We start from the raw sequence: 27337 nt of genomic DNA, 5'->3' as shown, positions 1-27337 counted from the left end.
AGTTTTAAAAGTAGCCAATGATCCTCACTTTGAGCTTGTTGCAGGAATTAAGAGTCCGCGCTCTTCACACGTGATCATTATCATTGTCTCTTGGCTCTCTTTATATGGATTTGAAACATACAATGAAAATAATGCCATGTTTATTTGGTTACTCCTTTCAGCAATATCTCCCATAGCAACATCTCCATGACAATGGTAGTCATAGCGTATTCAAGCATTCAAGCATTCAAGTAGACTACTGGGTCAAAAGAGCAATAACGCTATTTTACTTGTGACAGCGCCGTTCTTCTTTTCACTGAACATGACGATACTACTACTGCTACTCTTGTTGTTCTTCATTACGGTCCACAGTCATTGCCCCGACTTCCATCACGAAGGTCAATTCACCTTGGCCACGCTCGAGAATGTAGACACGGCAAGTCCAAAGCTGCAATGCTTAGACCGACCTTGTTTAACACCATGCATAATACTAGGCCGAGTCGATTCTCCGTCAACATGACCAAGTCAAGGAGCCTCATGTCAAAAAGTTTGGTGGAGAGACACTGGCCTATGTCACGCCATGGAATAACCGAGGTACGGTTACGAATGATATTGTTGGTTTCTCTATACGAATCGTTACCGTTGTTGTTGCTAGGATATGACGTGGTCAAGGAATTCAAGGGCAAGTTTGACTAGTAAGTAAACACGTCGAGAGGGAGAGTGATCCTATGATGGATATTTACCATAGACATAGCGTATCCCCTGTATGGTACTATGTGGAGCGATCGTAAGTAATAACACATGTTACTACGACGATCATACTAATCGTCTATTATTACAGGAATGAACCTGATGATGAGATGTTCAAGATTATTGGCGAACATGATGTGGATACAAACGTGAGTTGGGTCACAGGGCTTAGTGATGTATTTCTGGCACGACTAACATGGAGCTTTAGTGGATGGCAGAGGTGCGGGGACCAAACACTGGCAAGATTGTACCAAGGTTTCAATTTCGCAACTGGGATTTCAATGGCTATCAGTCATTTGCTTCCAATCCAGAGGATGCACACAAGATGGTTGAATTATTGATGGATCAAGTGACGTGAGTAATATATCCTCACATGTGATTTTTCTGACACACAATCATAGAAAGCATGGCTTTGATGGCATTGTGGTCGAATGTGGCTATCCTACCTTCTTTCCTCTTTTTATCAACAACATGGCCGCTGCGCTTCATAACGACAACAAGGAATTCATTGTAGTATTACCACCTTTGCGTTCAGCTGAACAGAGCAAGATTTTGAATCGTGACGTCTTTGCTTCCCTCGCTCAAGTTGTGGATCGTTTCAGCATTATGACATACGATTATTCCAGCCATTCACCGTAAGTAGTAGTACTACAAGTTTATGGACAATGCAAAAGACTAATGATGATTGGCAGCCATGGGGGTCCCTCAGCACCAGTGGATTGGATCATGGACAACATTGAGCAACTCACCAACGATGAAAACGCACATCAGCTTTTGGTTGGTATCAATCTATACGCCATGTCGTATCAAGAGACTCGGATGCCCGAGGCAAAGATTCTCAGCAGTCTTTTGGAAACGTTGGATGGCAAGGAGCTTGAATGGGACGAGGAGAGTGAGGAGCATTGGTTCGAGGATGGTGATGGTTCCAAAGTATGGATGCCCACAAGAAAGGTAAATGTTTGTTATGTATGCTCCTGATATAGGACAACAAGACCTAATCGAAACCTATAGTCTATCGAAAAACGAGTTCATCTTGCCGAGGATTATGAAGGTAAATGGATAACCATCATTGTTGGCCCTTATACTCATTATGCTTGTTTTCTACTGCTAGTGGGTCTTTCGCTCTGGGAGGTGGGACAAGGATTAGATTACTTTGTAAGTGATACGCAGATGAAGAAAAGGAGGATTTATACTCATCGGGAAACGTTTTATAGTATGAGCTGCTTTGAAGGGGATGATTACTCTTTGATAATAAAGGGACTATGTAATGATGCGATTGTCATAATGTGGGAGAAGGTTTGCCGTCAAAGTCATTTTCATCCACGCTTCGGACCAGGCTTGTTGTTGTGTTTGTGCTTTCTCGATGATTCATGGATGCGAAATCACGTGCAGTGACAGCAAGTTGTAGTGGCGGGAAGTGTCATGGTCAACGTCGATCAAAGTAAGGCGTACAGACCAAGCGCTCCCAGGAAACTCCTTCCATCAACCCCATTGTACCACCTGATCCATTACACGAGTGCATTGACAAAACATACACAATCACTTTCTCATCAAGGCAATAAACGACAATGAAGTGAACCATTTCAATGATTGCTACACCTTTTGACACGTTAACGCTGTTGGTTGACACGAAGATAAGAATGATTGATTCATGATCTTACAACGATTTTCACACATCATACACAACATGGTGATGGCCAAAGTAATCATGCTTTTTATGTTTCAAAAGTAGGGATATGAATAAAGGATCACGGGGTGGATGTGGGTAGAAACCTTAATAGAAGAACAATTGTACGTGTAACCATGCAATGCGAGGTAGAAAGTACACTGCATACATTGGCTCCATAAGTAAAGTGAACGATAAAAGTCGACTGCAGCACAAGTTGTTTTGCATGATGACGCGTTTGCCTGCTGGAAAACACCTACAGATCATAATACCACCTTTGTTGAAAGTCGTAAGGCGGTGAAAGTGAGCGTGTTTGGCCCAAGACGCGTGCTGGATAACAGGAACCCAAAGCTGCGATCCCCCCATGTACTTGCCAATCCTTGAGAATCGCTCAGATCGAAGCCGGGCAAGCCGCAATGTACTCATGTGGTCCAGGTCAATTACATGCAAGTCGTAGATTGGCGCAATGTGAGAGAGAAAATAAGCTAGCAGCAAAAAGCCTTGAAATTATTGAGTTGGAAAGTGGGGGGTTGCCCAAGCAACGGAAGAAGTGTCATGGATACCGAGAACCCAAAGCTGCGATCACCTCCATATGCTTGCCAATTCTTGAGATTCGCTCAGATCGAATCCAGGTAAACGGCCATATACTCCTCTAATCCATACCTATTACATGCAAATCATAAGTTGGCGCAGTGTGAGAGAGGAAATGAGCTAGCAACAGAAAAGCTAAAAATTACAAAGTTGAAAAAGTTGGGGTCGCCCAAGAAGTATGCTTGATCCCCATACGCTTGTCACTTCTTGAGAATCGCATAGATCGAAGCCAGGTAAATGGCAATGTATACGTGTAATCCATATCTATCACGTACGAGTCATAGATCGGCTCAATGTGAAAGAGAAAATAAGCAAGCAGCAGAATGCTAAAAAGTTAAAAGGAAATGAAAAAGTGGGTAATTTGAAAGGGTTGTCATGTGCGAACTTTATTGCCATTGACGATTCATGGCGACTTGGAGAGCATAAAAGATGATGGATGATGCGCAATCCTTTGTTCTTCCCTTCGACCTCTTTCTTTGTCCAACTTAGTTATGTCTTCAGCTACTGCTACTGCTTCTGCTTCTGCTTCTGCTACTGCTCCAAACGCTCTCTCAGCTTCGGCTGCTACACCTTCTCCTACTTTGGCTTCGGCTTCTCCATCTTCATCCGCACCTGTACATACTCCACCTGCTTCCGTTCCTAATCCTGCTTCGGCTACTTCCTCTGCTTCCGCCATTGTACATATCCCTCTTGATTCCGTTGCCATTCCTACCTCTTCTACTTCACCTTCTTCCGCTATTGTAAATATTCCTCTCGATTCCGTTGCCACTCCTACTCCCTCTTCAACCGTTTCCGCATCTGTACATACACCACCTGCTTCCGCTACCATTCCTACCTCCTCCTCTTCAACCAATTCCGCCTCTGTAAATATCCCTACTGATTCCGCACCTACTCCAGCTACGCTTAAGCGTAAGCTCTCAACAACATCTATCGCCGAATCTTCAACAGATTCCTCCTCCTCCTCCTCTTCCTCCGCAACTCCAATCCCAAAGCGTGTTTGCATCAATGTTGATGCTGAATCACAATCACAATCACAATGCAGCACCAAGTTCATGGATCCTTGGGATCTTTTAGAGGGTAGTGAATGGGACCACTTAGGTGGTGCCCATCATGTGCACCAAGTCAAATGGAAGCGTGCACATAATGACGTTGTGCAGATCTTCGGTAAGTCGCCTAAAAAGTACATTCTAGCTCAATCTCATCATATCCGTTTTTGATTGTATATACTTTGAATGAAGATCAAGACATGATCAAGAAGATCAACAAGAAAGCAAGTGGGGTCAAGGTTGAGCTCACCAACAACAACAAGGTACTCAAAGTACAAGGTCCGCAGCAAAAGGTGGATCGTGCTTGGGATTTCTTGCAGCAATTGGTAAATATGTATCGAACCAAATGGAACATCAATTATCCTTATCTAAAAGCATTTGCTTATGTAGGTTGTGACCGAGACACCAGTTGCAACCACCTATGTTGTGATCGATGTTGTTGGTGTCGACGCAGACGCAAAGCTAGACTCGCTATCACAAGCAATCGGTGATGCTGGCAAAACGATCCCAGCTGAGAAGTTGCACTTCTCAGTCTGCCACAGCAGTCCAAGCTTCTCAGCAAGTGAGGCCATTGCACTTGCTGAGGAGCTTGACGAAAAAATGAAGCCCACAACATTACCAAGAAACCTCAATAGCATTTTCAAATGCAACAAAAAGGTTTTCTTCAATGTTGATGGCCGACATCAAGGTAGCTATAATCTATCATTGCTTCAGCATCTTTTTTTTTTTTTGCTCACTCTTGACCAAATTTTTAGTCCTTGGTGTGGTGCCAGAAGGCACCACCAGCCCACCACACCAATTGATCAGTATGTATTCTTGCACCTTTTGGTGGTATAACACCTTCCAGACTATACTCATCATTATGATCGTAGAGTTCGTGCAAAGCACGCTGTCATCAAGCGATCTTGACATGGAAGCAACACCCCATGTCACAATCATCAACCGCCGGTCCCCCAATGCGCAGAATTCCAGGGCCGATCAAGACCGGCGGTTGGTGGCAGAAATCAACAAATACAATTGCGACCACGATTGGCTAGGCCCTTTAACAATCAAGGGCGTAAAAGTTTCACGACAGGTGTTGGATCTCACAACCAAGCAACTAGACCATTTTACCCTCTGGGAAATGGTTTTGCAATAATAAATTGATTTTGTCCTCTAAATCGTCTCATGCTGCTTGTTTCGAGATGCCCCTATAAAAGATATGATACCAACGCTGCTACACGTGATCCACTCTCTCGCGTATCCATTATTCAAGATCGTATGCGTGGATCCAATAGCTTAGATACATCGGCTTCAATGTGCATGATGCTGTTGCACAAATGGTGATCGCTGTGTTAAAAGTGCACAGACCATGCTGCCACAATCCCTGCATTTCAACCTCCAACAAAGATTCAACCCGCTTAAATTCCCACTTCTTTCCACTCTCAGCTTATTGCTCTTCCTCCTATTCTCAACTGTTGCCCCATTCAAGTACACAACTACCATCTGCGAACGATTGTCCTGCTTCAACCCATCATGTCAACCCTACAACTATGCCTTGATCCGATTGTCTTTGACTGAATGGCAAGTCCATGGCGTATACACCCCACTACAACACACTTCTTGAAATACGCTGTCTTGCACATTCCTCTGCCACAACCAATCGTCACAGCGTCCATTGCAGCAATTGCCATTAGCAAGGCCTTTACTCCATGGTCTCAAACAGCGTCCACAACCTTGTCACCCTACTACAACACACGCTCTTGCAGACTTCTCTGCCACGACTAAACGTAACAGCTGTTGCCATTACCAAGGTCTTTACTCCATTGTCTCAAGCTACTTGCAGCAACTTGCTTTGGTATATACAACTTCCTAAGATGATGCCATATCAGCTATCAAGCAACACAAGCAATCTTTACCTCGTTGAGCTGCGATAGAAAATGACCTAGAAAGAGATCGACCAACAGCTTGATGGGAAAGGAAGCATATCAGCAACAATCACAGAGGCTCTTTCTTATTGGATTTGCAATGGTTATGGATGGAGGGATGCAATCAGGTGCAATGATGGTGAATCAGGTAATGTTGCTTTGGTTACTTGTCGCGTCGTCAGCAGGAACGATGGATACGGCTGAGGATGATGATGGATTGGATGGAATTGGCAAAAGGGTTTGTATCTTTGACGAATGATGTTTTGAAGCCATGGGTGGCATTGGAATACTCAAGTCATATTATGCAGCAACTTTGGGATCATGGATGAAGGATGATTATGACGGCAGCAACCAAGAACGCAATGACACAACTATCCCTATTACCTCTGTGTGGTTCACCCGTATCTTATTCAATTTGCAACCCTTACCATATTTGTATGATAAACATCGATACTACCATGTCCTATTCTTTGACTTTCATTGGATGAAAATTGGATTCAACACAATAGTTAGAGAGGGGTGGAACACTTGATGGGTTTCTAGATTGAGAGGGGGAATAGAAATTTGAAAATCGCCAAGCGAGGTTGGATCATTTGCATTGTCATGTCGTGATGCTCTTGTTCTTTGGCCACAACATTTTATGACCTTACTATAGCCTTCTAGCACACATGCTTATAGTAGAAGAAAGGCGGTGGGGATTCTCAAACGCTTGTACTGTAAAATGGATTTGAGAGTGATGATGCCCAAGATGTGCTTGATTGTTCCAGAAAGCAAGGTTCATTGTAAGCTTAATTCATTATGCTCAAAAAAGTATGAGCTTCTATACAACATGGCATGAGTACACGAATACACCATGCTTATCTATGACAGTTTACAGCTACCGCTATCCCGTGCATCCTTATATGAGAACGAATCATTACATATGTCCGGGCAATCATGGGCGGACCTTACTATAGGAAGGCAGGGGAAGGGGCCTATTATGCATTTCTCCACCAATAGGATCGACCCTTCAAGTGCTGTCATGCATTTTTGGCTCTAACATGAGTGAGCTACTTGACACCGAACAAGATCACTTTTCATAAGCATCACGCCTACATCATAGCAAAACATAAAGACGCTTGTAACTCAAAAGTTTACAATCAAGTGCGGGGATCTTTATTAGAACAATGTTGCTCGGCGAGGTCGAAAGGGCTGCCTCTTGTTGCTTGCATGTTAAAATGATAATGAGCAGTCTTTTGAATCAAAGATTGGAAAGCATCTCTTATGTTGCGTAGTATGTGGTATGTAACCATGGCAACAGCTGGTATCAACAGGAGCGAAAAACAGGTACACTGCAAGGTGAGAGCTACAGATCGTACTGTATTGGGCAAAAGAGATTCCAAGATCAATGGCAACGCGATCGATTCCAAAGCTTCAACAACAACGCGCGCAAATCATACACTGCTCGAGTTCCATTGCAACACAACAAGTACGTTCAACATTGCAGTCTTTTATTGTCATGGCTTACACATGCAGATTACTATTCTAAAGCTTTCAAATGGTCAACCACTTACAACACAATCACTATGGAAACCCGTAGACAATCACCATGGAAACATGTAGACAAGTAGATAGATAATACTCTTTTTTTATTGATAATAAAGATAAACTATCTATGCATGCGGCTGTTAGCTTCCTTGAGCCAAAGGCCCCAAGTACTGACAGAGATGACCAACGTGAAGGTCGCCACACATCCATCTCCACCTCTCCACACGGGGCACCTTCAGCATGTGTCAAACGAGGTGATTGCAAGTGGGGGGCACTATACAACCAGGTGGAGTTTAAGCCTTTACGAAACATGCGCATTCCCCAGACCCTCTGCACTTCCGGACCATAAGATCCCCGGACCATAGATCTCCCCCATCTATGGCGGCAGCAACCGCATAAGATCTAGTCCCACCAACTGGACATCACAGTATCTCTCCGCAACGTAAAGGCAGGTACCAATGATCCAAGACCGATACAAAGAACTGAAAAGGATTAAAGAAAAAAGAAAACGCCTGCTGCGGATTCTCTTTGCACTTTTTATTTTTCGAACGGCGTTTGAATGTGCGCTCCTCAAAATCACGTGCCGAGATATGATTGTTCATTTGTACACTGAAAAATAGTACGAGCATCATTAGCAGCAGCATTGAAGAGCAGCTTCTTCAACATGAAACAAACGCCATCAAGGTACAACCAATGCTCCAGCATGGTGCTTTGTTCAATTGACCAATCGTTTTAAGCTCTCGGTGTGATTCCTGGAGGCACAAGCCCAGCACACGCATTGATCGGTATATATTCATGCACCTTTTTGGTGATAAACCCCACCAAAACTATGCTCATCATTGTGATAGCAGGAACTTTACAAGGCATGCTTATGATAGAGACCACGCCCCATAATACAATCAGCCAAGGTTGTTGTCAAGAAAAGGTTTTGAAGACAATACACTTTCGGGGCCTTTTGATTATAAACGACGTGCTAGTAACTCGATCAAGGATATCAAGCAACCTGCTCTTACGAATAAAAATTATATCACTGCTCCGATTGTCTCATTATGCTTATGTAAAATGATAATCACGTAATCAGATGACAATGCCAGTATGTATAGCATTGTGCTTGGAGCTATTATTACCATAATACGACGCCACCATATGAATTGTTGTGTGACAATGAAGCGCATGTATTATAGGAAAATGGTGCTAATGTACCTTGGTGATGAATGATTTCATTGTTAAGCATAAAGGATGGAATGAATTCACGATGACCTTTGTTTTTCATACAATGGGGACGAGCACAAACTCATGCGCAATTTCATTTAGCCAATCGGTTGTGGTAGCCGACACCCATTTCCCGCTTGAAATCTCAAGGTACGACACAAGACTTATCATCCGCCACCCCCAACCTCCTTCCTCGACAACACACACACACACACACACTCTCCTTCCTTTCTTACTGCCCGCCTTTGGTATCCCGTGTCATGCTTGCCCCAGGCAGCCAGTCCTCTCCCTTCCCGACACTAATCACCGTACACGATGCTGTCACCGATTCACCAATCTATCGCACCAATGTCGTCCACTGGGACGAGCAACTCGACTTGTTTGAGAAATGGCTCTCGGCATTGTCAACGCATATGAAACATTATATCGAAAAGCTCAACAGTATGTCTATACAGCATCCTCCATTCCAATGCAGTACTCAATTGCGACTTTTTCAGGGTTCAACGCGGACACCTTGGTCATCTGTGACAAGGCTCGACCTCCTCCTAATTTGGATGGTGGGCTTATTGGTATGCTTGAGCGTGATGTTATCCTATGAACCATGTATGTTGATTATCCCGTTTAAACTAGCTTTGCCATTGACTGGGACAGCGTTCAATCGATTGACGATGACATTACAATCCACTATTGCCTGTCAGACTAAATTGGCAAGTCAGCATTACACATGTCCCGAGATATTATCCGCATACTGACTTTATCCTCGTGCCTCTATCCATTAGGCGCTTGAATTGCAAAACAACTTTGTGGAACCATTACATCAACACGCAAAGAATTATCTCAAGGATTTCAAGGTACATGAATGGATGGATACGTGCATGATGGCGTGTGTATTGACCACAACATGGATAGGAATTTCGAAAGCAGCATGATCGTGCCTTGGATCGTTACGAGACTCAGCTCCAAAAGTATGCAGCTCTTAGCAAGAACAAGGATCCCACTGTCATGAGAGATGAAGCCATTCGTTTACATGAAGCACGCAAGGTTTATGTCCACTTGTCTGGTCAACACATGATGCGTGTTGTCAATTTTCGTGGTCTCCTTGCGAATTTATTGGTGGAACGATTCTCGAGCAACATGAAGACCAAGGAAGCATTCGATGAATTATCACATGTTTGGAAGGATCTCAATTCTTCAATTGGGCGATGGAAGCAATGGCTGGTGGATGTAAGTAAAATGGATTTCATTGTGTGTGTGTGTGTGACATGCAGCCTTTTGCTGACAAAGAAATTGGGATGCAGGATCAACAAACTTGCATATATGAATTACGCAAGCTGCAGCAAGTACGGGAGCGAGTGGAAAGTGAATATCTACAACTTATGCAACCGCGTAAGGAATTGAGCGCGTACATGGGATCACCTCTTCCTATCAATGGGTCCAAATCCGCCACCAAACCAAAGACGCAGCCATTTTCAAAATGGGGATACCTGTTTTCTCGTATTTCTCGGCATACTTGGACACGGCGATGGTGTTTTATTTACAATGAGCATTTTGGATGGTGCACCGTGAGCAACAAACCAAGTCGTGCGATGGTCACAGTCGAGGAAAAGATATCGCTTGCTTCTTGTGATGTCAAATTGGTCACGGATACGGATCGACGCTATTGCTTTGAAGTTGTGGTGCGACCCTCACAGTAAGTTTAAATATCCACCCATCCTTATTAGGTTGTCTAATATCGTACTCTAGAACAAGCTATATACTTCAAGCTGAAACGGACGATGAATTGCGCGATTGGATAAGCTGTTTTCAAGGCGCCACGTTATTATACAAATCCAGAAAGCCATCCTCTGCAGGCCATCGAGAAAGCATGGACAACCAATCCCTTGTCGATTCATTTCCTTCGAGCAGCCCATCACCTTCGAGTTCATTCACAGCTGGATCACCTACACGTGTATCGCCCAAATCTCGCTCTACCACCATGATCACAGCACCCAAAGACATTTCAGTCACTTTGAGTGGTACAGCACCCTTATGCCATTTATCAAGAATTGCCCACCCCGATGACATTAGTGGATTGACATCAAAGGCAATGGATGAATCTCAATGGTCGATTGATACAGCATCCGCCATGGTCATGTACAACTCAAACTCGCTTTCCAACTATGATGGCATGTCCTTGATCACGTGTTTGTCGTTAAGCCCGGTATTGGTATGGGAAGCAGCATCCTTGCGAGGCATTTCGGGTACCTATGTACCAAGTACATTATGGGGTGTACCATGGCCAATTCTTGGAACCACGTTGCTTGGAGAACGTAGTGCATCCTTGCCTTCGGTTATTGCAGTTGACAAGACAACAGTGTCATGGCCCTTGTCACGTGATAGTAGCTTGGATATGGCCGTCAATCTCGACAATTACGATTATCCTACCGAGAACATCTTGCTACGACAACTCTTTGGTGGTTTATCACACGATGAAGTGGTCCTTGATGGTAGGTAGCAAGGGAATTTGTCAGCAACTATGCATCCTCATTTCATTTTTTAGTATTCATTGGTCTCTTGAGAAGGCACAACAAGAACATTGTCGATACGCTCAACAGCTTTGATAGCGTGTCTTTGGATTCATTTGATCAAGAGCTCAATTCTCAGCTGGCTCATCTCACAATGGCACCTCCTTCCGAGTATGGTTATGGTTATGCCGGCAAAGCTTTTATCACACAGCACAATCTTTGGTTCTACAGCTTTTCGATGCTTGCCTTTGTGAATACGGTAATGCCATTTACCCATTGTCAAGGCGAATGGCCATAGGCTAATTTTACTCTGAATTTAGGCTGTGATTCGACTCAAATCTATCAAGGATATCCGCGTTGTCAAGGATGGTGCTTCTATCAGCAATCGGGATCATGCATTGATCGTGGATGTCTTGACTGAGAATAACGAATTGACGCCTGTTGCATTGAGCATACCGGAAGAAGATATCAATACAGTTGCCGAGCGATTACGGTTGGCAGTGGATAATGCCAAAAGCGAGAATGTAAGTGTATGAATTCGATCATCTTCCCAATGGCTCAGCTAATGTATCATCATATCATATCATCAGCCCATATCGCTTGCCGAGTTGTATGCAAAGATCACAAGGATATCTCAGCGACACCGTCATCGATCATCCTCTTTACTTTCAGCCGATTCTCTTGGATCACCTGGTGAGACGAGGAGGAAAAAGAAACGACTTTCATTCCGAGCATTGGGTGCATCACGCCCTTCAATTACTTCGAGACGACCTGTGGAAGTGATTACCAATACGGATGAAAAGTTGACCCTTAATATCGCACCTCCAGCACAAGAGCATACAGAAAAACCCGAGATTGTTGTGGATGATTCAGCTGTCATCGTATCATCTCCCGCTCAAGTGGCCTCTGGCAATGGCACATCCGAACAAAACAAGCTTGCTGTTCCTGTTGAACCTGAATCAGAATCGGAACCTGAGCCTGAACCTGTTGATCGTAAGTTACCAAAGCCAACCAACATCTACAAGATGTATCACTAACCATCCTATTATGATAGCTGATGAACTTCCTTCTCATATTACGGCTCCTGATGGTCCAAAGGATTGTGCATGTGACCAACATTTGGACAAGGTGGAAATTGAACACGAGTTTCCCATCTCTGCCAAAAGACTCTATGGGCTCATGTTCAGTGATGAATGCAACGTTACGCCTAAAACGAATGGTGGTGTTTGGGAAGGCAAGACTTCAGGCACTGAGGGTCATGGTAAGAGTTATTAGCATTATTCAGGCACACCTTTTGTATTGATTTGGATGCTTTTAGATTTGAGGGTCACTCCATGGGAGAAAGAAAATGATGAAACCAAACGCACGCTCAAGTACATTATGCCTGTATCTAATCCTATTGGTAAGTGTATTTATTGGGATGATATTAATGGTCATGGATCATACTCACCAAGGCGAATATTAGTGCGTATGAAAGAGGCCGAGGTGGTGGAAACGCAAGTGCTATTGAAAAAGGAAGACTACCTGTAAGTTGTTGCGGTATGGGAGATATGGGTGCAGTGATACTCAATGATGGGAAAAAAGGTGCTATGTTGTGCAGATCTCTACCAAGACAGCGGCTCTGCCATATGCTGATGCGTTTATCCCATCGGTGAGATATTGTATCACGTGGATCGACAAGTCGCGTTGCAAGCTCACGTGTTCTCTTGGCGTTGCTTGGGTCAAGAGTGTCTTTGTCAGAGGTATGGATGAATGGCTTTGTATGTTCAAAGATGGACAAGGAATAACAAATGTATATGTGCTATTAGGTATTGTGACGAGAGCAGCTATGAAGGCTATGGGGGAGAATATGAATGTCTTCCTGCCGGTTATTCAAGAGGCGGCCGATAAGATTGCAGCTGATGTTGAAGCACAACGGCAAACGGCGTCTACTCCAAAGAAAAAGAAGTCGAAAAAGAGGCAATCGCAAGGCGCTCGTCAACCTGCTGATGAATCCAATGAGAATATCGCTGATGAGAGCTCTGTTGACACATCCAGCGTTGAGGAAAGGAAACAACCTACACCACATGCGGCAGAGTCCATACGACGACCCATGACACAATCAAGCCCACCAACACAAATACAGGGATCAAAGACGCCAACTACTCCACAACCCACCAAGCAACCACAATCATCATCCTCTGAAAAATCTCGCAATCAGCTACCACCTGCTATTCTTACGAATGCTATCCAATTACCCAGATCACCCCAACGAGTGAAGAAGCATAAGGAAATTGCCCATCAGCAGCAAAAAGAGCAGCAGCAAAAGAAAGAGCAGCAACAACGACAACAGTCTAAGCAGACATCAAAGCAACGCTATGCTACGAAATATGTACGACGTATTGTGCCTTATCGTGTGGCCATTTTATTATTGGGCTTGATTCTTTCCATCACATGTATTTGGCAAGTTTGGAGGTTTATTTATCGAAGCAATGCCATTGCAGCAGCTTACGAGGGTGGTGGCGGTGTGTTGACAGCAGCTACAAGCGAATCATCATCCACGCGGGAAGTTAAGATGATGTATCTTCGTGATATCGAGCATGGAGTTATCAGCAACAGCTTGCATCCAATGTATGCAGATTCAGAAAGGTACATGAGACAATTATTGTACACGATCATTTCTTTACTTACATATCCCTTCTATTATAGCTTCAGGATGTTTACGGCGGTGAACAACAAGAATAGTGATGATGGCAGTAGTAGGAACACCGACATCACTTACAAATGGTCGAGCCCACGATACCTGCAAGCAGCCATTGATCTTGATTTGAGTCGTGATCGTTTAGCCTCTCTACGCCATGATTTGCTCATGATATTCAAAACGCTTAACAAGATGGACCTTGATCTCCGTGAGAGCGAGTACGTGAATTGGCTGCTGGATAGCCGTGTGCACTGTCATCGATCCATAGAGGCAAGAGACCATCCTTTGCCAGATTGCCATGAAGTCATTTATCAATTAGACACCCTCTTTTACAAAAAGCACAAGGACTCTATGTTTTAGTAGTAATATTTTTACATCCTATTGAATCTAATCTTAATACAATCTACATATACTCTAATGTAAACACTCTATTGCTAGACAATGGATGGTGGGATACATATATCTGTGACAGGATGAATGTGTGTGTGTGTGTGTGTGTGTGTGTGTGAGTGGTGGTTGGTGAGTGCGCAGCGGCGGTGCCAATTTTTCTCTCTTCTATTTTCACGCTGGTTCTCTTGTTTCCACTGACTCTTTTATAATCTCTCTTTGACGGCTCCATGAACCAATTCACTGCACCAGCCGGCCAATCTGAAGCGTTTATGCAAAACATTTATGCCAATGGAGGGCCCAATCTTATGAACATGCCACCCGAAATGCAAACCATGACAGCCCAACAGCTTTCGATTCAGCAACAGCAACTCATGTCTCAGCAACCCCAAGTAAGCATACAAGGAAGAAGCAAGCAAGCAACCCGACGCATGACGCATTAACGTATTGTGTATGACAACAGGTATATGGTCAACCTTTTGGATCCATGGCGGGTGCCGCTGGGATGGAAGCGACGACGTCTCAAGTAATGTCTGGCATGCTTGCAGCTCAACAACAACAACAGCAACGACCTCCCATGATGGCCCCACAACAACAACCTTTTCGACCTGCCAACTTTGCACAACAACAAGCTTGGCTTGCCAAACAACACCAAATGGAGCAGCATCGAAGACAGCTTATGGCTATGCAACAACAGCAACAAATGAAGTCTATGGCTCAGTCTTCCCCAGTAGCTGCAGCAGCAGCAGCATCAGTATCAGGCACCCCATCAACGGCAGCAGCAGCAGCAGCAGCAGTACCACAGCAAATGCCTGGTGCTAATCCAGCAACCATGAATCCTGGTGCAATGCCACCCACCGTGAATCCTCATCCTGGCACACCCAATCCTTCCATGATGACCACTGAAGCTGATAAGGGGAAAGCTGCTCAAAATGATGTGAATGCAAAGCGAGTGGAAACGGTAAGTATCCATGTGGGACATGATGATGATGATGATAGTGATTAAATGGGTTCATTGTTATTAGATATTGATTATGAATCAAGAGTTGATCCGTTTGTGTGTCATTCAACAACAATCCCCACAGGAGCCTGATATTTCACCTTATCAAGCAAGGTTGCAATCGAATCTCACCTATCTTGCTACTATGGCAGATATTTCCATGGTAAAACCAGGAGAGGTATGGCATCTATATTTGTTTCGTTGTTGTGAGTGGATGTAATTTATAACATACGATCATTATAGGAACCAAGAACACCTAATCCACCCGACTTGTCACCCTTACCTGCACCCAATTCCGATATTGCAAGGAAGATTCATGCACTTCTCAACACAGCACAAGTGATTTTCAAGAATGATACCGAGGCTAATAAACAGCAACAACAGCCAAATCGTAGTAATCCCGAGTCAACAACACCTTCTACAACGCCTGCTGCTGCTGCTGCATCTTCACCTTATTCCCAACCACAAAATGTGCAAAATTCACCTATTCAACAACAACAACAACAACAAGGAATGCGGAGCACTCCACCTTCTCAACCACAAACTCCTCAACAACAACCACAAACACCACAGCAAATGATGCGTGCAGCACAACAACAACAACAACAAGCATCACCAAGTCAACATCATCCATCTCCACAACAACAACAACAACAACAACAATTTTATAATGGAGCCAATATGTCTATGGCAGGATCACCCGCTGTGAGGAACCAAATGATGGATCCACAAACCATTCTTCAACAACAATTACGGCAACAGCAACAACAAAGACAACGCATGATGATGGCTGCAAGTGGGGCTGGTGGTGCAGGAGGAGATATGATGATGAACAATGATGGCAGCTATACCCCTGGCAGTTCAATGGTCCAATCTGGTTCTCCCATGTCACAATCGTTGGATGGATTATCACCTAGCATGACATCCAATCCTGGTAGTATGCCTCCATCGATGCCTGGTTCCATGAATCCAAATGATTTGATGATGAATGGTGGTGCTGGTGGTGGTGGTGGCGTGAGTGCAGCTGGTGGTATGATCAATCCCGCCATGGTCATGAACAATGCTGGTAATATGAACAACATGATGGCAGCAGCAGCAGCAGCTGGGATGTACAATGGAAGTCCAGGCAGTGCTGGTGGTGGTAGTAATGCTGGAGGCGAGGATATGAGCAACTATCAAAACGTGGTCATGATGATGCAACGGTTACAACAGCAACAGCAACAACAACAGCAACAACAACGGGAATTTGAAGATGCATTTGCCAACCAGCAACAGTCGTAAATTATCATCACCACCCACTTGACAACATTTTCATTTACCCCCCCCCAACCCCACATCCACATTTTCTCATTCACCCCTCAAACCCCTCATTGTATGAAAAAAGTTTTCTGATTACATAAAAGGTTCAGCGATCCATCAAAAAGAGTGTGTGTGTGTGTGCAAATAAATTACATGCTTTATTTTACTCGATTCAAAACAAAGTGAGAGAGAGAACACAACTTTTTAATAGTGACGAGGAAAAGGAATCTAATTAGGAAGGTAAGAGTGTACAGTGGTGGTAGTGGATTGGGTATGGACATTGCTGCTGTTGTTGTTGTTGTTGTTGAGTCGATTAGCCAAGTTACTTGCGGACGAGGCACTGCGAAGTAAAGGAACATGGTTGGTCTGATGCGTTCCAAACAGGGTATCATGGCTATCACCGCTATATCGTTTTTTGCTCCAATACTTCATGCTAAAAGCACTAGGTGACAAGGTGGAGGGACCAAGCATGGGACGATAAAAGCTTCTGAATCCATTGCTCAAGTGTCCATTCGTAGGCGTGGCATTGTTGCTGCTGCTGCTGCTTGAAGTAAGCGTGGTCGTTCCATTGATTTGAATCGTGACAGTGTCATTGTTGGTCGATGGTTCATTCTCATCAATGTCATTCAAAGGGGGCGCACTACGCGATCGACTCATCCATGCATGAAGGTTGTTATTGTCATGGATATCGATGTCATCGGATGGGGTATGTAGACCAAGGATGCCACCTGTATCTTGCATATTCGTTCTTCTTTTCCTTCCAGATCGCTTATAATAGAGCCACCACAAAAAGAAAGCCATGACAAACATCAAAACCAGTAATACAGTGCTACTATTCGCCAATAAAGGGGAGGAGGACCATAGGTTATCTTTTGTAGATGCATTGTCGAAATCATCATGATCCGTAGCATGTCCACGAGCATCACCCACAAGTGGAATTTGTTTTGCAACATGCATGACCATAGCGCCTAAGGTCCACGAGACTTGGATATCATTAATGGTATCAATGCTTTGAAAAGGTGGATTCCAATTTTTAACCTCGATGCTATCGATGGACTGTTCCAGCAGTTGTGCATCGTCCGAGACATTCAAAGAACCATGGGCAGGATCGGTGATACGTGGAATACCAATGCCATCATGTAGTACATTTACAATCCAAGCTGATTTGAAGCACTGCATTTGTCGATGATGAATCTCGATACTCTCATTGATGTTGTTATCATCATGATGATCCCAGGGACGTGCACAGTATTCAGTTGCCTTTTGTTCATATTCTGCAAAGTCGTATACACCACCCAAGTCCAGGAGATCATGCGACGAATACCAGTATTCGGATATACCAACAAACTTGTTGACAGACCAATCAATCTCAGGGGTATGCACGCCATTGAACAAGCATGGTTTTGTAGGGCAATCAGCATTCTTGTTGAGTAGGGGTGCCGTAGCATCCATGCATTCTGAAAATGATCCCGTGCCGTGTAATGTGAGAGGGATGCTGGTGGATAATGTATCAGTGACGTTGAGTTGGGGTGGAAGGCATGGATCATTGAGATGAAGGGTGCGATGTTCATCCAGCAAATTCTTGTCGGCATTACGCATATATTCGTCCTTAACACGCTCTTCCAAATAGCGTCTACGCGCCTCATTGCTGCCGTAACCCAAAAAGGTGGTTACAAACACGTCGTATTCCACCTGTTGCCCATCCAATGTATGTAAAAGAATCGTACGTAAATCATCGCTGTGTGCTTCTCGTTGATGATGCTCAGGTTCAAAAGCGATTTGTGCACTTGCACCTCCCATATCCAAGAATCCAAATGTATGATGGCTATTGAGCGTATTGGTGACACTCATATCAAATCCACCCATCAAGTAGTTGACTGCCACCCATCCATAAATGCCTTCATCCTCGCCTGAGATCACCCGGATTTGCTTGTCACAATCATCCACTGCAAATGAATAGTTGTCTCGAATATAGCTGCAACTCGCATTCAATACGGCCTGTCGTTCGTCTTCGGGAAGTAATCGCATTCCTGCCGTTGCCATGAGAAACAAGGGTGTATTCGGTTGCTGGGCAACAGGTACCACTTCGGTGGCAAAATCCAGTAGCGGTTTCAAATGCTCGCTCACTTCTTGGGGACGACTTCCATAGGTTGAAATGCCTAATACGAAATTAGTTAGATAGATAGATCCAATCAATAATGCATGAATAATTTCATGTACCTACCAGGTTCTTCACGTCGTGTCCATTTAAGACCTTGAGCATCACCACGCTCTACAACAGGTATCCTTCCTCGTAAATCCACTGGTAATAGAGACGCTTTGGTATGTTCAAAGTCTTCCCAAGAGTACACATACACCCGTGACCCTGACGATCCTGCATCCACGACAACGCCGTAATGGCGATTCTCAGCCCACTTGTCATCGTTGTCGTCGTCGTTGAGTGGCGCCACCAGAGGTTCAAAGGCCGTTTGCCGCTTTCGTAAAACGTGGTCTGTCATTCAAAGACAAGAGAGTACAAGTCAACCAAGATGAAAGCACACAAGATGATGATGAGCAGGAGGAGTGGATAAGGTTCACACTGGGCGCTTTACATGGAACAGGAAAAAGGTTCGCGGACTCCACACCTTGAAATTCTCAACGCCCGGATGAACGGCTCATGGCCACGTGATACTCGCCCTTTTCCCTAAATGTGCCTCTGCTGCTTTGAATAGAAACAATGGCACCATTCTTTGATCAAAATAGAGTAGACCCATGTCTATATTTGTTCCATGTGACACCACTTGTCGATGTTTCCCTTTCTAGTCTATCTTGATATCCTCCTCATATTATCAATGAAAGCGTCTTGTTAGTAGTGATGGTTTATTGTTACAAATGATTAAAGGAAAGAGGTATGTTCTATTTGATTTCGATCGTATAGAGTGGGCCTACTTGTCTTCTTGATGAATAAATGGGTCATTAGACAACGCTAAAGGATCATCATCGTGGGTGAAAAGTGGTGTAAAGGTAGCGTTTTCCTTGACATCATAAATGTGGGTGCTAAATGATGCCCTTCAAAAGCTGGTCACCTGGATAAACTTATTGATGTTGATAGCCACGCCCTTTTGGTAACACATATGGTATCTTGTTGAAGGGAGATGAGAGAAAAGAAAAAAAAACTTGCTGCTTGCTGGTCAATTAAATTGGATGAGAACTTGCTTGTGTGTAAGAATGAGGAGGAGGCCGAATGACTGCTGCAGGTCAACAACGTAAAGGATGAGGGCAAGGCACGCCATAAACAGAAGCACACGTTAGTATCCGCTTTTCAAAGTACTACTTTGGTTGAATTTGAACAACCACTGAAAAGGATAGCCTCAAGTGTATTGTATTGGAGACATTGCTTTGGTGGAAACTTGTTTGTTCATGCACTGCGTATTGTTGAAACTCAGATTGGTAGATCCACGCATTGGACCTTTGCGTCATTGTCGATATCAGCACCCTACAGTAGAAAGCCATTGTACTAAATCCAGCTTTCACCTATCAGGATAGTTAATGCGACCCAACAAGGAGTATGATTCGAATTCACCTTAATGCAGGAAAGAACATCATAATGGTGACTACTATGATGGCAATGAAACATCTATGTATGAATGACGACAATGACCACCGTTTAACGACACGTTTGAAAGAAATGAGGTATGCATAAGACCTCGGACATTTGATCTTGTAAGCAATCAAAATGGTATGATAGAGGCAAGAGATGATGATTATGATGAGTGGCGAAACCATTCTTTTATTGTGTTGATGAATTGCTGTATGATAGGGTGATGGGGCGTATAAGTGTCTGAAGAGCCAAGGTGTAAAATTGTCCATGCATAAATTAGGGCAGGTGATAATAGCCATCATCAAACAATGAAATCAATTAATCACTTTTGTTCCTGCTGAGTACACTCGCATTACAATAATAGGGACTATTTCTTGTCATTGTCAGCAGGCTACTCTTAATGATGGTGGTATGTGTATATGTGTAGCGTATTCGAGTACTCTGTGTAAGCAGCAATGATGATCAGCAATCAAGCTCCACCTTGAATAGTGTTGAATAAAGCCGAATGATGATGGGTTCAAATGTGACATTGCCATTTGGTTCATCAGCGGGGTTGAGTAACAGCTTTAGAGCGTCGCGCGTTATGTGTCCCATACCTGCAACTTTGCTTCCCTGTTCTATATTCTTCTTCAAACTATGGACAACGCTGGACCTTCCGATGCTGACAAGGTAATGCATTATACACGCTCTTCACATACCTCTAATGCGTCTTACAACTATACAGATCCGATTGAAGCGCCTAGCAAAGTTACAACAGCAAGCTGAAGAACAAAAAGCAGCAGCAGCAGCAGCAGCCGAAGCGAACAATGCTGCTACGACGTCCACCACCACACCTGTCAATAACCAAAGCACGGCATCGTCAAAGCCAATCCAGTCATCGACACCAACGCCTCCAGCTAAACCAGTGGCAACACCAACAAATGTATGGATACTATATACATGATGGCTACGCAATATGCTGATCTGCGCACATGCATACATAACCTTATAGCCACCAGCGGCTCCTCCTACTACTACTACTACTACCAGTACACCACCTTCCAAGCCTGTAACGTCACCCACTCCAAAAGCACCTGCAAAGAGCTTCGAAGACTGGCAAAACGAGGTGCTGTCACGTATCCTGCAGGTGACCTTGAACGTGAGTAGTAGATGTTGGGGCTCTTTACAGCATTATCTGACATGGACCTTAGTTGGATACTGTATATAAACAAGGACGATGTGTTTACTTGCATGGATTGGTATCAGAACTCGAGGAGGAAAATGGTAAGTCTTTCATGGATGATGAAAAAGGAGGTGGTGCATTGGGCAGGCAGAGTCAACTAAACACCATGATGATTAGAATCCAAGCCATATCGCCTAAGTGAATCATTACTCGATCGCATTTTGGTTGCACGATTATCGATTGATCCCAATGAGTCCAATGATGAATATCCTGAAGACGTTCGAAACGACTTGCGTGTATTGGATTTTGACTATTTGCTCGCTTGCTGGAAACGTGCACATGAGATCAAGCGCAATACATTGACACGAAGCAAGGTATATTGATCGTATGATATTGAGGAAGCAATTTACTCATGAATACATGTGTATGTAGAACCTTGATCCAGCCGTGCTTCAACAACGTTTGACATTACTCGACAACACCAAAGCCTTGCTTATCTCATACTCTGGTTTGACGATCCAAATGCCAGACATGTTTCCCCAGATTCAAAGGTAAGCGTGGTGGATCTAAAATGTTGCTGAATCAGTCATTCAAACGAGTTATTATGTAGTCCCACACCTTTGGGTCCAGAGCAATTAGTTCCTCGCTTGTTGGCTGAACCAGATACGGCTGAAGGTTTACCAAGTGAATACCTTGTAGAATTGGTGGCAAGATTCGCCGATGATGGATTGGATCAGGTAAACAATAGCAAAAGAAGAGTCTGATCTCGTGCGTTTTATTAAGCCATCCTCAATTAGATCATTGGCTCCGCATTGGTGATCATCTCAAACCGCTTACAAAACATGAATATCTTGGATGATTACAAATCAAGTCTACGGGTATGTGGAATGGGTCATTTGTGAGATGTGAAAAAAGCGACTTACAATGGATACATATAGGCATTGACCAATTTGTGTGAGAACAAGACGATTGCTGGAATGGTAAAAAAAAAAGAACGGGGGATTTGGGAATAGTGTGGATTGACAACAAGTCGTGTATAGATCACCACGCTTCCTGAATTCGATCCGAGCCATGCTGCTGCACATAACATTGAGAGTATTTCACTCCTCGGTCCTTTTCTTAGTCTCACTGCATACCCAGATCGTTCGGTAAGTACGGTAATCATGGATGATGGGGGTAGCCATACTGACTTGTGAATGATAGTCCAAAGTGGCCGAGAACTTTTTCCAAAATGCAGAAGAGCGTTATTCAGCGGACATCGAATCTTGCATGAACGGCATCAGGGCAACTATTCACAACATCCAGGTACATCTAAGAGTGATTTATAGGAGTGCAAATGTATTGATTTGTATTGTAGAGGACCATGTTTGGCGTTATCAACAACATCGTACGATCAAGTCCACAGGCTCGTGAAGCGGTGCTTTCCTACTTTGCCCACATTCTTCAGCTCAATGTTAAACGTGCTCAAATGCAAGTGGATCCATTGACGGTTGCAAGCGAAGGATTTATGCACAACATTGCTGCCATTCTTCTCAGCTTTTGTGAACCGTTTATGGATGTCAAGGCGTCCAAGGTAAGAGTGCTTACCACCACCACCACCACCATGGAGTATGTTATTGACTCACACTTTTTCATGTAGATTGACAAGATCGAACCAACCTACTTTAGAACAAGCCGTCGACTTGATGTCACAGAGGATACCAAGGTCACTGCTGACAAGGAGCAATCTGATCGATACTATAACAGTGGCGAGCCAAAATGTAAGACAATGGGTGATTGATGATGATATGGCTGGGAGAACTCATCCTTTGTGATGTAGCGCACAACTTTATTAGCGACATCTTTTACTTGACATTGGGATTCTATCATTATGGCCCTATTCGATCATTCGTCAACTACAATGAATTCAAACGAGAGCATTCGGAAATGAAACGTCAGATGGATCGCATGGAACAAGATATTGCTCGTATGGGAAATGTAAGTTTTTGTCTTTTGCAAAAGATGATTGTATGCTAAATAATAACATTATAGACACCTATGCAAGATTTTCTCATGCAACGCTTAAAGGTATGGTAAAAGAGGATGGGATGAACTCAACAGCTAACCTTGAATCATAGGCTCGACTTGATTTGATGTCGATGCACAAGTTTGCTTACGAGTCGATGTTGATGGATGAGGAATATTTGTCCGAGACGATGCGATTCTACAACCTTGTCATGTCATGGATGATTCGTACTGTGGATCCTAAGCACCAGCATCCTTGGGCCATGATCACCTTACCACTTCCAAAGGACGTACCCGAAGACTTTGCTATGCTTCCAGAATGGATCATTGAAGATGTGGTGGAGTTTTTCATTTTCCTCGGAAAGTAAGTATTTGTGCGCGTGCGCCGCAGATGGAAAAAGATGGCTGTGATGGGCTCATATTGGTATATGAAGGTACTGTTATCACATGAAGGTTTTCAAGAGCAATTCCCAAGAGGAGCTTGTGACATTTATCATCACTTTCCTTCGCAACACACAATATATCAAGAACCCATATCTGAAAGCAAAGCTTGTGGAGGTAATGCCATACAAGTGACAAACAATGAACAATGACCATTCATTATGTATATATAGATTCTATTTTTCTTCACCTATCCAATTGCCAAGGGCGTACCTGGCGAACTCGAGACAATGCTCAACTCACATCCACTTGCCTTGGATCATTTGATGGTGTCACTGATGACGTTTTATGTTGGTGGGTACAAGCAACAAACGTCATAGTACAACAATATTCCTCATCATGCTTTTTACTTTTACAGAGGTGGAACAAACCGGCACCAGCTCTCAATTTTATGACAAATTCAACATTCGCTACAACATCAGCCATATCATGAAGACCATCTGGGGTCACCCTTCTCATCGTGCCAAGCTAAGAGAGGAGAGCAAGTATGTATATTTACGTTTGCATCATTTTGTTTTTTCAATTGACACTTTTATATAGAAACCATGAGATGTTTACCCGATTTGTCAACATGTTGATGAGCGATGTTACCTATCTTTTGGATGAAAGCTTGAGCAAGCTATCGGAAATCCACCAAATCCAATTGGAAATGGAAGATACAGCTGCTTGGGAGGCACAGCCAGTGGTAAAGTTTTGTGATTACCTTTTATATACGCAAGACAATGAACTCATCATCGTTTTAGCAACAACGACAAGAGCGGGAAGGCAATTTGCGATCTCTTGAACGCCAAGCACAGTCCTATGTCGCATTAGGTAGTGAGACGGTTCACATGTTGCAGTACTTGACGGCTGAGGTGGTTGAGCCATTTATGGTGACGGAGGTGGTGGATCGATTGGCTGCTATGCTTGATTACAATCTTGCTCAGCTTGTGGGACCCAAGTGTACTGAGCTCAAGGTACTAAACGAGGTTGCTGTTGCTGCTGCGTATTGTGCAATGCGATTGACCATGGATGATTTTAGGTGAAGAACCGAGAAAAATACCATTTCCAGCCACGCGTGCTACTTTCAGAAATCATTGACATTTACCTTCATCTCAATTGCCCAACCTTTGTGGAAGCGGTGGCTCGTGATGGTCGATCCTACAAGAAAGAATACTTTTCAAAGGCAGCTTCCATCATGTTGAAGCAACGTTTAAAGCATCCGGATGATGTAGCCGCACTTGAATCCTTTGTCAACAAGGTCGAGGAAGCCATCCAATGCGGTGTTCTCGAGGAAGAAGAACTGGGTGATGTGCCTGATGAATTCTTGGGTAAATGTTTTTTATTCTTGTTATACGATGGCTATGCTTTATTAACAAGGGATGTCATCCACTAGATCCTATTCTTTCCAGCGTGATGGAGGACCCAGTGCTGCTACCAACATCCAATACCATTGTGGATCGCAGTACAATTCGTGCCCATTTGCTTGGTGATACTCGTGATCCATTCAGTCGTGCACCCCTCTCCATGGATATGGTCGAACCCGGTAAGGCTTTTGACATTGACATGAAATCCATTTATACAGTCCTTTAATCATTTTTTGTTGGTATAGCTGATGAGCTCAAGGCAAAGATTCAAGCTTGGAGATTGGAGCAAAAGAGCAAGCGAAATGCAACAAAAGCTGGTGATGATCCCATGGATACTAGTGCATAAAAAGCGTTTTCTGTTTTTTCCACAATGTCGCTCATGATATATAAAATGGGGATTGGGGTTAAAGATGAGGTTACATGTTGGGGAGGGTTGTACAATGGGTGAGAAAGAGAAAGATGGTTTGTGTGTGTGTGGATATGAAGAGGAGTGTGTGGTGGAGGAAGATGTTTGTGTTTACAAGAGGACGCAGCTGAAGGAACGTTTATTGAGTGTCGCTCGAGCGGCTTGTTCAAAGACCTGTGCTACGTCTTGATTCAATTTTGCTGAGCATTCATAATACCCCATGGCTCTAATAGTATCAGCCATGGCCTGGCCCTACACACATGTCGATCACTTTTTTAGTCATCCCATACGCTTGATCCTCCTCCTCATCCTTCACCTTTACCTGTTGATATGATACGGTTGTCATGCCACGCTCTCGTAAAGCTTCCAATGTTTCAGGATCATCTCGCAAATCTCTTTTGCATCCCACTAGGAAGAATGTGCTGGAGCCACAATAGTATTGTACTTCAGGCAACCACTATATTGAGTAACATGTGATTTGCAAAGATAAGCCAAAGGTTCATCATCTCCTTGATACAAGCGCGCGCTCCCTCCACAAACCCCATCACTCTACCTTTTCAGGGACATTGGCCAATGTCTCCGGGTCACTAATGTCGTAAGCAATAAGGATAACGTCCGAGTCAGGATAAGCAAGCATGCGTAGTCGGTCGTACAGCTCTTGCCCTGTTACAAATGATTGTTGTTGGTGAATATACATACATTCGACCCTTGTGCATTATAAAAGATTACCTGCTGTATCCCATAGCTCAAGGTTGACTTGACGACCATCCACATGCGTGGTCTTGACAAATGTGTCAAAGGCAGTTGGCACGTACTTATTATACTCTTTCTTTAGTTGTTGTTTGCCATAGGATCATCGTTGGTGATGATGTTTGATACCTGCTCCACCCTCCCACAAAGAAATAATTACCTCTGTTGGAAACCTGCCCGCGGCATAGACAACGAGTAAGCAAGTCTTGCCACATGCACCGTCTCCTACAATGACGAATCGACGTGAAACTGGTTTTTTGACCATGGAGAAAGAAAATGGAGAGTGTTGTGTCGTGTGTGTGTATAGTTGAGTAGTAAAAGGAAGAGATAAAAAGAGAAGAAAAAAGGACCTGTGTGAACTTGTATGAGTGCGTGTTGGGTGCATCTCTCACTCTCACTCTCTTATGCTAAGCCCTGGATGGGCAAGTATAGCGAGTGAGCAGTATCCAGGCTGAAAATGGAAAACTCGACCAACAGCTGTGGCACAGTGATCTGTTTGTGTATGTGTGTGTGCGCATGTATTCATGTGTTGGATCCCTCAACATTTGACCTCGTATAGCAGCATCATCATTACTGCGCGATCGATGATGCTCCATCCAGCAATATCAAAATCTCTTTTACATTTACGAGACAAGGAAAAGGGCCCCTATGTATATACGCGTCTTCATACAATGAAGGATGGCATGGTTACCTATATGCTGTGCCATCCTTCGAGGGCGTGTCATATGACACACTCCATGAAGTGCAAGTTGCCATCTTTGTGGCTGGCCCACCCGATTTGCCTTTTGCAGAAAACTACACTATGCCTTTTCCTATCACTCCTATTCTTCCTTCTCATTTCCCTTGTTTCGTTCAAGCTGCCTTTTATACTACTTCATGCATGAACGCTCAACATTGCTGGTTTACATGCATTGCGCATTCAAAGAACGATCACCGTGATAATGGCATGACGAAGTTTAATGAGCGATCGACTTATGCAGAAACGCCATGTATCCGACTCCGATTACTCATTTCCCATCAGTGATCTTTCATGCGTCATTTTATACAAGCAGGTAGTACCATTGCTAACATGCCCATGTATGGCTACTAGGATGCAGATT

At 43.8% G+C, this 27337-nt stretch overlaps 7 protein-coding genes across 7 annotated transcripts; 5 read left to right on the top strand and 2 right to left on the bottom strand.

Annotated features, from left to right (window-relative positions):
- Window positions 1-301: 301 nt before the first annotated feature.
- Window positions 302-1958, top strand: O0I10_000395 (uncharacterized protein; the record flags this gene model as incomplete). The annotated part of the gene is made up of 11 exons (XM_058480506.1): window positions 302-415; window positions 474-573; window positions 635-674; window positions 734-766; window positions 821-878; window positions 938-1083; window positions 1131-1364; window positions 1422-1680; window positions 1741-1780; window positions 1841-1884; window positions 1944-1958. The coding sequence occupies 11 exons, from the start codon at window positions 302-304 to the stop codon at window positions 1956-1958; spliced, it is 1083 nt and encodes a 360-aa protein (XP_058349029.1).
- A 2274-nt stretch (window positions 1959-4232) lies between these two features.
- Window positions 4233-5170, top strand: O0I10_000394 (uncharacterized protein; the record flags this gene model as incomplete). Its single annotated transcript, XM_058480505.1, has 4 exons — window positions 4233-4358; window positions 4423-4720; window positions 4788-4838; window positions 4905-5170. 4 exons carry the CDS (start codon window positions 4233-4235, stop codon window positions 5168-5170), a joined length of 741 nt encoding a protein of 246 aa, XP_058349028.1.
- A 3768-nt stretch (window positions 5171-8938) lies between these two features.
- On the top strand, window positions 8939-14222 carry O0I10_000393 (uncharacterized protein; the record flags this gene model as incomplete). The annotated part of the gene is made up of 16 exons (XM_058480504.1): window positions 8939-9119; window positions 9176-9247; window positions 9309-9385; window positions 9458-9529; window positions 9588-9902; window positions 9977-10368; window positions 10422-11164; window positions 11218-11441; window positions 11503-11706; window positions 11773-12175; window positions 12237-12443; window positions 12501-12584; window positions 12648-12708; window positions 12767-12924; window positions 12991-13810; window positions 13871-14222. 16 exons carry the CDS (start codon window positions 8939-8941, stop codon window positions 14220-14222), a joined length of 4365 nt encoding a protein of 1454 aa, XP_058349027.1.
- A 257-nt stretch (window positions 14223-14479) lies between these two features.
- Window positions 14480-16530, top strand: O0I10_000392 (uncharacterized protein; the record flags this gene model as incomplete). Its single annotated transcript, XM_058480503.1, has 4 exons — window positions 14480-14641; window positions 14713-15210; window positions 15275-15427; window positions 15493-16530. The coding sequence occupies 4 exons, from the start codon at window positions 14480-14482 to the stop codon at window positions 16528-16530; spliced, it is 1851 nt and encodes a 616-aa protein (XP_058349026.1).
- Window positions 16531-16776: 246 nt separating this feature from the next.
- On the bottom strand, window positions 16777-19046 carry O0I10_000391 (uncharacterized protein; the record flags this gene model as incomplete). The annotated part of the gene is made up of 2 exons (XM_058480502.1): window positions 16777-18707; window positions 18773-19046. 2 exons carry the CDS (start codon window positions 19044-19046, stop codon window positions 16777-16779), a joined length of 2205 nt encoding a protein of 734 aa, XP_058349025.1.
- Window positions 19047-20764: 1718 nt separating this feature from the next.
- On the top strand, window positions 20765-25427 carry O0I10_000390 (uncharacterized protein; the record flags this gene model as incomplete). Its single annotated transcript, XM_058480501.1, has 24 exons — window positions 20765-20797; window positions 20853-21050; window positions 21120-21266; window positions 21319-21391; window positions 21468-21664; window positions 21723-21841; window positions 21901-22027; window positions 22088-22168; window positions 22229-22270; window positions 22331-22438; window positions 22494-22595; window positions 22648-22863; window positions 22930-23050; window positions 23110-23267; window positions 23322-23357; window positions 23408-23658; window positions 23729-23852; window positions 23909-24029; window positions 24094-24220; window positions 24276-24420; window positions 24479-24691; window positions 24757-25045; window positions 25111-25260; window positions 25327-25427. 24 exons carry the CDS (start codon window positions 20765-20767, stop codon window positions 25425-25427), a joined length of 3279 nt encoding a protein of 1092 aa, XP_058349024.1.
- A 171-nt stretch (window positions 25428-25598) lies between these two features.
- On the bottom strand, window positions 25599-26502 carry O0I10_000389 (uncharacterized protein; the record flags this gene model as incomplete). Its single annotated transcript, XM_058480500.1, has 5 exons — window positions 25599-25739; window positions 25810-25944; window positions 26041-26150; window positions 26217-26301; window positions 26398-26502. 5 exons carry the CDS (start codon window positions 26500-26502, stop codon window positions 25599-25601), a joined length of 576 nt encoding a protein of 191 aa, XP_058349023.1.
- Between the last annotated feature and the right edge of the window lie 835 nt (window positions 26503-27337).

This window comes from Lichtheimia ornata (genome assembly GCF_029851405.1).
Source record: "Lichtheimia ornata isolate CBS 291.66 chromosome Unknown scaffold00001, whole genome shotgun sequence".
In the NCBI taxonomy this organism is placed as follows: Eukaryota; Fungi; Mucoromycota; class Mucoromycetes; order Mucorales; family Lichtheimiaceae; genus Lichtheimia; species Lichtheimia ornata.
The sequence above is the reverse complement of the archived record's forward strand: the minus strand, read 5'-3'. Positions and strand labels throughout refer to the sequence as shown.